The following is a 9,726-nucleotide window of genomic DNA, read 5'->3' as shown; positions in this document are numbered from 1 at the left end:
GTGAGAGCGTCAAAACATTCCTTCCTCGGCGCAACGAATCTGCGCTTTCATCAGACACCTCATCGGCAGCTCAACCCCCCCAGCCCCCAACACACACACACCCACATACACGCGCACACGCATAGCAGCCGCTGGCTCTCTCGCTAGCTTTTTTTCAGCCTTCCTCGCTTTTGCGCTGCCGCCTATATTCAGCCTTCGCGCGCCTTTCCAAGCAGCTTCCCATTCTTTCAACAGCTTGACTTGATTTTCTTTTCGTAATTTTAGCGACTTTTGATATCTTTACTTTGCTTTTACATGTCTTTAACTCTCCTGTTTGGAAAAACTGTACTTTTCATGATGTGAAGCACGTTTGAGTTACCTTCCCCTCCCCCCACCAATACAATCCATATTTCGATGGATTGTATTGTTTTCCGACATATTACACCCTCGGTAGCTCAACACCTGATGTCAATATGGTCACGTACAGATTGGCAAATAATGACCTTATCTTATAGGTATCGGGTAGTTCTAGAAGCTGCCGATACCAGCCACCGATACTCCACGCAAAGAAAGTCGGACATTGAGTAAGTCCTCATCAGAAGTAGTTGCCGCCATACTGGGGCAGGTTGACGACATCGGCAAATCGCATCTCTGTCAGAAAGAAAGGTTTTGTTCACCATGTTTTGTTATGGTCTTATGTGAAATGTGATAAATCGAAAGTACAAGCAGTATCGGAGTGATGAATATTCAAAGAACAAACACTCATTCTGATATGAGTCTGAAAATAGTGGTATCAAACATCCTGAATGAAACCCAAGTACAGGTGTGGTCCTTGAGTTTTTACTGTTGGTATTTTGGCCCCATACATGTTTTATGAGAACCGTTTTTTTTTTTTTTTTCCCAAATTTCAGTCATCCAACCAGGCAAAAGTAGTTCTGTTGTCACTTCCCGAAGGCGATATTGCCCAACGTAGCAACCCCTGAGTTTGATGAATTGTTGTATAGACACACACACACACACACACACACACACACACACACACACACACGCGCGCACACGCATTTTGGGGGGTTTAGTTCCCCTTGAGCTAATAAGACCTTGCTGAAGGGCAGCATCCAAGTTAAGACAGACCCATAATTTGGCTTTCTCGACAACTGCCTACCGTACAGAATAATGTGCGTGGAAACAAGGCCTCCGTGGTAACTTGTTCCAAAAGTGACTTCTCCTCGGTGGCGGTGAAGTCGTTGAGTTGACAAACCCCCACCGCATTTCTCCGTCGGGTTCAAATCAGTGCAGATTTCAAATGTTGCATGTGGTAAGCCGTTGGTGTAATTATGACAAGGGAAAGTATGCAAATGAAGAATAGTTCTCTGTGGGGGTGGGGGGTGCTTTTGATCAAAAAGCAGATTGTACAACCACCACCTCCGCTCACGACGCCATTTGGCTGCGGGGCGCTTCCTCTTTGTTTTTGTCCGCGCCAAATGACGACTCGAGTGCCTTTCATTTATGAGCAGCGTGGGAGCAAATGCGAGCCCCGATTGCAAGAACCTTTTGGGTCATTTCACGGCTGACTAGCGCCATTGCGAAACACTCGGGGGTTCACCGTCAGCCGCAAGCCGTCTTCTTGGCCCCTGTCGTCGCCTTCCAGATGTAGGCCACGTGCTTGCGGTTGTTCGGACCAGCACGATTCTTGGAAGGGAAAAAAATGCCTTCTCTCTTGTCTCCGCTCGCGAAGCATCAAATCTCAAAAAATAGTTGCCGATGTGTGCAAGATCAGAGGGTTATTTGTAATTAGGCGCTTATCTGATGATCTAAATGTCAGCCAACCAATGCATGACTGTAATGTGGTGTATTCAAAACAAAAACCTGGACTGAACTGGGGCCTTCGCTGCGCTTTGTCTTGACTGTTTATTTCTTTCTACAGCACGCTTGAAGAACACTTAAAGTATTTTTTTTTTTTGAGGTAATGCTACATATATTCCTCTTCAGTTTACACAGTGAAGTGCAGCCGGCTAGAGTTCCCACAAAGAACAAACTAGCTAAGCTACAGGAAGTAAAACTGTCTAGCGCTGGAGCCACACGTCGACTCCATCCACAAATACTTGCTCAGGGCAGCTCGGCCTCCGGCTATCGGCCGATTGGCCTCGCGATACGCTTTTGGCAGTACGTCAAACTCGTTCGAAAAGGGCATCGTGTGAATGTGGATAGCGTGATGCAACATGGAAAAAAAAAATCAAATAAAAACCTAGCACAGTGCATATGCAACTTCCAGTGGCATTTAAACGTCGTCTCCGGGGCTCTTCAGAGGGAGCCGAAGCAATAATAAATGCCATTGGTGTTTTTATTGTGTAATAATTCAACGGCTACTTCTTTAGTGAGGCTTTGTGAAAAGTCTTTGGGTAGCCCACCGTATGATGTAGATCAGGGTGCACACACTTTTTCAGCATGCGAGCTACTTATAAAATGGCCAAGTCCAAATGATCTGCCTCGTTTATTTATGTAAAATATACTTAGAACTCTTTATAAGTCTATTATTGGTGCATCTTGCATAACTGCATCAACCCATATATATTCGCGGTGAGTCATGCGTATGACCGGCTGCCCTGGATGTCAATCAAGTGCCAAATTTTAAAACGGATGCGGGGGAAGCGGGGGCGGCTCGGCGGTCCAGTGGTTAGCGCCTCGACCTCACAGTGCAGAGGTCATGGGCTCGATCCCGGCTCCTGTTTAGAGTTTGCGTCTTCTCCCCCCGTGCCTGCGTCGGTTTTCTCCGGGTACTCCGATTTCTTCCCACATTCCAACAACATGCATGGCAGGCTGATTGAACATCCTAAATTGTCTCTAGGTGTGAGTGTGAGCGCGGACGGTCGTTCGGGGTGTCTCCCGCCTACTGCCCGAAGACGGCTGGGATAGGCTCCAGCACCCCTGCGACCCTTGTGAGGATAAAAGCGGATCGGAAAATGGATGGATGGATGTGTTTTACAATAATACGTAACCATATTTATAATTTCAAATGCACGCTCGCAATCTACTGATGCAGATAAACTGTTATATAGTGCACTGTGTTTACCATTTTAATCACTTTTGAGTTTTCATCTGTTGGACATTAATGGACTGGCAGACCGGTGAAATTGACCGACGCAAGCGAGATTAAAATAAAGATGACGGACTGACGATTAGAGTTTCGTTCGGCTTGAAATAAGGTTGGACAGACGTCGGCGGATCGGCGCCCAGACTACCGTTGAATGATTGACTGGCAACATTTACTGACACGCCCAAGGTGTGGTTCACCTCATTAAGGCTTTTGTATGGGTCCTGTTGTTTCGTGTCTATTGTTGAAACTGATGAATTTACAGCTTTATGGGATGGATTCTGAGTGACTTTTAGGGTTCGGGGGGGGGGGGGGCGGTGAGTTGCGGTCCATGAAATATATCAGTTTTCCAACCGTTTTGAGAATAGTCAAAGCCTCAAACAGGCAATTTCTTTGGTGGAACACTAACAAGGAGTCATTTCAAGCGGGCTTGGCACCGCTTGCTGAGGCGCTAATAATAGGACAGCATTCCAGGAGTCCCCTGAATAAGATGAAAAAACAAAACAGAACGTCATGTCTCAAACAGTCGTCCCACAGTGAGTAACGAGAATAGCATGGAGCCGAGACCGAAATGTTAGTAATGGGGAATTAAAAAAAAAAAAAAGGGGGAGAACTCTAATTGTTTGTTACCATCCGTTGTTGGCATGAACCTACGGTCCAATTTGGATGTGGACTGGGGTGGAATGTTCTGTTTTGTCATATGGGCTCGAAAAATTGGTGGGCGTTTACAGTCTGTCACTTCAACCGGATCAGCACCAAATCTGAATTTGTAATATCTTTTACTGACAAAAATGTCGGTCAAAACATAAACTCTCTTTTAACACTATAAAATATACATATGTATATGTATATAGAGATAAATTGCTTTGAAAAAAATTGTGTGTGTGTGTATATATATATATATATATATATATATATATATAATGCATTAAAAAAAAAAAAAGACCCGCTGTCATTGTTAATTTCACAGGGCCTGCCACTGAGATCAGAGCTCATTTTTCCATTTAGTCAGACAAATGAGCGCTGATTGAAATGTAGCCTCCGTTTAGCGGACTCTTCGCAAATTGGAGCCATTAAGGAAAGCGCCTGACTCAAACTTTCTGGAAAGCTATAGGGTGATGTCCTCTTGTTAAACGCGTAGCAAAGAGTAACTGACAATCACACACACACGCACGCACACACACACACACACACACACACACACACGCAATGTAATAGTATTTAACAAGATTCCTACAGAGGTTCTCCAAGGTCATTTCATTGGCTGCAAAGCGAGACCTGTTCAAAATCTACCGGGGGCTATTGTAAGGAAGCCCCTATTGTCGAGAACTGAGGAAATCGTGGGCGACAAATAGGTGGCAGAGCATAAACACGGATGCAAGTCAATAGTTTACCGGTAAGCTAACTGGAACAATAGCTGGCGAACGATTCATATGCCACACTTGATTTCGTTCGAGAGACGCGGTCCTCAATAGGTCCTGCCATTTTTGGGTTCGCGACAGGGTTGAAATGTGCGCACCGGGTAACTCCTGAATGGCCGCGTGTGAACAGTCGGGGTGATTATTGTTGCTCTCCGTTTTCCGATTCGGGGGGGTGGGCATCTATTTTTAGAGAAGCGTTTAGTGGGTGACACACCCAGCGACTAACTGTTGCATGGCGTCAACAGTATCCGTGGGTCTTGTGTGTCCAATGAAATGGCTCCTGCGAGGCTTTTTGCTGCCGATGGAAAATTAAAAAGAAATCCACGACAGCGGTTTGAAAGAAAATTGGGTTGTTTAGGATGAATGTACAATTTCTGTATCGCTCCGCGTGTGTGTGTGCGTGTTCGTCTGTCTGTGTTTATCTAAGTCCAAATATTGATTTTGTGGCCGGCAATGGCTGCGGGAAACATTCAAGTGGATCCTTCCAAACCGTTCGCCATCAAGAGCCCTTTTCGCGCTGCATTCGAAGGATGCGTTCGCACGGCAGTTGCAGCTTGCTCTATTAAGATAATGAAATGTGTGGTGACACCAATGCGTCAGTGACAATATGCTTTCCACAAAAAGGCGCGTGGACCCTTATTCTCGGGCGCCCAATGTCACACTCTGTGGCCACTGGCGTCATTACACCTCAAACGCCATCAAATTCTTGGTTCAACTTCAAATCTGCCATGATGGATCGCTTACCTTGCAACGAGGTCAGCGAAGTCAGGAAAATCTGGCACTTATGGGCCTGATTTACAGAAATCTCAAATGGCGAATTAGAGATTCACTTGAGCTTTATGCGTGTAAAAATGGACAAAAACTAGATTACTCACTGCAAATAGATGAGGAAGCCGATTGACTATCCACCCGCATCCGCGGATTGAGTCTGTCAAATGAGCAAAATTGCCACAGACAAAACACGATGGCCCAAGTTTGCCTCTTTATTTCGTACGTCTGAAGAACAGGCAAAAAGTGGCACGCGCAGTGCAACCAGCGTGGCGAGAGAACACAACCCCGCATGTAAACATTGACATGCCACAAGTTAAAAAATTAGCGTGATCGATTATCTCTTGAGCGACGTCGTTTTGGACATTCGGAATGTTGACTTGAAGAAAGTCACAAGAAGGAGTCCTGCTATCGGGGCTCTGTTTGTCGCTGTGCCTTAATTCTGGTTTCTGCGGTATTAGACTCCACAGTCTCCCCTTTGCTGCAGAAAACGGAGCTTTTCTCACTGCCCTTAGTTTCCGCTTAGATCACTCCAAGCTGGTAAAAAGCACCGTCAGACATGAAGATATCAAGCCCCCACCGCGGTCTCCGGTGATTGTGAACTTTGTGTGTGTGTCGCAGCTCGCTCTGCAGTCGCGGCTGTGTGACAAGACGCGGATCGGCGAGTACCACGCCGGGGCGGTGCGTTATACCCAAGCCGACTTGGCTGACCTGAGCGATGACGAGGACGACGGGGATGCCAACACGCTCTTCTACGCGCCAAACATGACCCTGAAAGACTGGGGGCCCTGAGGGAGACAAAGGCGACGAGGATCGGCGGCAGGAGGAAGAGGAGGAGGAGGAGGAGGGCGGCTTCCTGACAAAGAGAAATGCGGTGGATTAGAAAGCGAGAGGGAGGCAAAGGAGGTAGGCAGAGAGTGGAAGGCAAGATTGGGGGGAAAGTCAGGCAGATAGAAGCCGGAGATGAGCTGTCAGATTCCATTATTAATCCCCATCCTTTACTATTTAATATCCTAAAGACGCGCACACACATACTGAGCAGGGCCGCCTGCAATACCACAACCTCGGGACCCGAAAAAAAAAAAAAAAACCCTCCTTGCGGTGTTAAAAAGGCTTCTGCCGCATCCCCGAGGTCTTAAAACATTCCTCCTCACTACCCCCCAGGTTTCCCTCAAGCCGCACTTTTGGCACACCACCAAGATGGAGGAGCGAGAGGAAAAAAAAAACAATAAAAGGCAATCATAACAAGGGGCAATTACCTTCTCACCTCTCTGCAGGAGAAGAGGTGGAAAAGCAGGCTTTTTAAAACGTTGACGCGTGCCGCTCTGGCGCGCGCACGCATTCCGGAGGGCGACGACTTCCTCGCTTATTTATACATGAGCCTGGCGCACAGCAGGAAATAAGCATTTACGTCTCCTGCCTTGGACAGTATTTATTTCTGCTTTTTTCCCCCCCCCACCTTCCAAAAACGCTCAAAAAATAAACCTCGGAATGCTCTGACCTCTGCCTTAGTGTGAATAAACAGCACCTTTGCTGGTTTCCGTCAAGTAGCGCATTCAATTTTCTCAAGCAGGGTACACGGGTGACTGATTTTGAACATTCTTCGTCTTTGCTATTTTGTGTGCGCTTTCTCCACATTTTCTTCTGTCTTCCTTTCACCCACATCTTTCACTTTCAGATCTAATTTAGTAGGTTCCTCGCACTGATTTCGTAACATCTTATTTTTCATCACGTTAACAGACCCCACAAAAGGGGTAGAAAAGAAATCGTCCAGTTTGTCGCAGTACCTAGACTGACCTGGAGAGGCAGCATGTTGCCACGGCGCATTCACACCGAGGGGGGAAAAAAAAAATACAAAGAAGAAAAACAACAAATCGTATTCGAAGAAGTAATAGGCTCACCGTTTAATCAACTGTAAACGTGGTTGAATGATTTGAAGATCATGGATTCCATGCAAATATTTTTTAACACTTACGATTGTCGGCCTCGACTGTTTTCCGAGCAGATTGTGAAGAAAAAAAATCCTCACTCCTTGACACACCCCAATGTGGCCTTTGGTAAATTTGAGCGCAAAAAGGAGGGAAATGTTCAAATCAGTGTGTGTGTGTGTGTGTGTGTGTGTGTGTGTGTGTGTGTGTGTGTGTGTATACCCATTACTTTATCACCGGACCTGACCAATGGCCGACGTTTCTCCGAAGCTTATAATGTCGGAGAACCCAGGCATTGACACAGTACGTTGACATCAGCAAAATTCAAAGGTTAATGGCTAATTTGGCCTCCATTCAGAGTCTGCTCGGCGAAATTTCGACCTTTATCGACGATGATTGATCGAAAACATACCAGTCATTATCCGAGGTGTCGGCGCACACGAATGAACATCTTGTCGTTCGGATACGGATGAGAGTTACGGCGTCATAAAGTGTACACGTTTATCTTTTGTTTACTTTTACACACGGTACGATCCGAAAATCAAGGAAAACCCATTTTGTGTTCATCATCGATCTGCCCTGTAACTGCTCAGAATTTGAATTCAGATCGCATTCATTTTTCGTGTGTGTCCAATTGGACTTGAGATCTCAAAGGGGTCCAAAATTGGCCATGAATCTTTCAATTTTATGCGGACGTTAAATTTTTCCCCTTTGCAGATTTCACACCATTCAAAAGACAGTTTACAGTTTCTGAATCGAAGCTGATTCTTTCGTTGATTTTTTTCTTTTCTTTCTGATCTATACATATGCGGTATGGGGGGAAAAAATTGCTGTTTTGGTTTGAAGCAGCTCTTTAGGAGCCGTTTTGGCCACCACCTCGAAGGTAATTTCATTCAGCAAAATGAAATCAAGTCGTCATGTCTGTTAGGATTATGTAAGAACCACAAAAAAAAAAAAGTCTCAAGACACCATGCCCGAAAACACACCGCAAGTCTTCCATTTTGATTTGAAGTGGCCATTTTAGGTTCATTCGCCACGGGTCCTTAAAACCAGCTCGTCCGAGACATTTTCTTCAATTTCTTCATAAATTTGAACCACAGATAGTCGACGCATGAGCGACGCTAAATTTTAAGGAAGTTGGGATTTCGTCATTACGCGTGGGCACTTCATCAACGCCCTCAAACATGAAACTCAAAGAACTCCGCTTCCCAAGATTAGAGCGCAAACAAACATCTTGGAGGGTTTTTTTTTCTGAAATACATTTCAAAAAGCAAATCCAGATTTTGAAGTTGACGAATTTCTTCAAAATCTTTTTGTATTCTTTCTTATATGAAAATCCGATTTCTCTTTGTTATACTGTATTTATTTAAAACATCGTATGGTCAAATGTACATTCTATTTTTGTATGTGCCTGTCAAGAAAAAGCTCATCATGCTGCTCAGCCTTACGAACAACAAAAAAAGCCGACAAATATTGTGGATTTTTTTTGTTTGGGTTGTTTTTTCTCAACGGTGTCTAAACAAAAAGGTAAATGATGGCACGTGGCGAGCGCTGCCTAGCAACAGCCTGTGTTAGCCCATCATCTCACGGCCTGTGTCAGTGGTGGCGAGCTGTGATTGGCAGCATAATCATTTAAATTCAGCCTCCGTCTTGTTGTTGTTTTCATTTTTTTTTTTTTTAAGGCAGCTGCCGGCGTGAAGTGACCGCTGTCACTCGCCTCTTCCTGACGAGTTGAACTAATGACCTGACACTTGACCCCTTTTCACCCCCTCGAGCTGTTGAACTTTCCCGCCGGGTGTCAGTGACACCACCGCGCGACTGAGTTTGCACTTAAATGCAGCTTGGCCACCATCTTACTCCAATACACACACTGACAGGCATCCTCCCCCAACCCCCCTTTTTTTTGTTGTTGTTGTTTTTTTTTTTGTAACCGTCGTTGGCTTGACTTGACTTGCACTCCATCAAATAAATGAGCAGCAGAGACGTTTCATAACAAAGCTGCGCCTCAGTGTGTTTATTTCATTTGCACGGCGCCGTATCTCAATGCCTCCGGCTATGCAAAGTGTGCCGAACCATGCGTGTTTGCGAGCATAAATTGAATACGTTTTATCGCCGATTCTCAAAAGTGTCCTTCGAGTACCACGAGTCGTATGCGGGCTCCCTCTCGTGGTACGCAAAAGGATCACTGAATTAAATACAAATAAAATGTACATGACGACGGGGACTAAAGTCGACCATTTTAGAATGAAGCTTTTTCACTAGACAAGCCTGTTTACTTTTCATCGTTTGTTAAAAATTTGGGATAGGGCTACAATGGTACCTTGGTCTACCAGTTGTATTCATTCCATCACCGAATTCTGGTATGTCAAACACATTTTCCCCATTGAAATGAATGGAAATTCCCAAATCTGATGTAGTACCCCCATTTTTTTTTTTTAACCCGAAAATCGAAGAAAACCCGTTTTGTATTCATCATCTATAACTGCTCAGAACACAGGCCACATTTTAATTCAGATCACATTCATATTCGGTGTGTGTG

The 9,726-nt window shown here is 45.1% G+C and overlaps 1 protein-coding gene across 4 annotated transcripts in view; it reads left to right on the top strand.

Moving 5' to 3' along the window:
• The window catches only part of LOC109530617 (cyclic AMP receptor 4), a 102,588-nt gene extending 95,005 nt beyond the window's left edge, over nucleotides 1-7,583 (top strand). For all 4 annotated transcript variants that reach the window (XM_019894472.1, XM_019894471.1, XM_019894470.1 and 1 more), the window contains one exon: nucleotides 5,881-7,583. In XM_019894472.1, the coding sequence (XP_019750031.1) occupies nucleotides 5,881-6,051 (171 nt within the window). In that variant the 3' untranslated portion in view covers nucleotides 6,052-7,583. The remainder of the gene's footprint in view (nucleotides 1-5,880) is intronic.
• The last annotated feature ends 2,143 nt before the right edge of the window (nucleotides 7,584-9,726 follow it).

This window comes from Hippocampus comes, unplaced genomic scaffold (assembly GCF_001891065.2).
Source record: "Hippocampus comes isolate QL1 unplaced genomic scaffold, H_comes_QL1_v1.1 scaffold96, whole genome shotgun sequence".
NCBI classification, from domain to species: domain Eukaryota; kingdom Metazoa; phylum Chordata; class Actinopteri; order Syngnathiformes; family Syngnathidae; genus Hippocampus; species Hippocampus comes.
The sequence above is the reverse complement of the archived record's forward strand: the minus strand, read 5'-3'. Positions and strand labels throughout refer to the sequence as shown.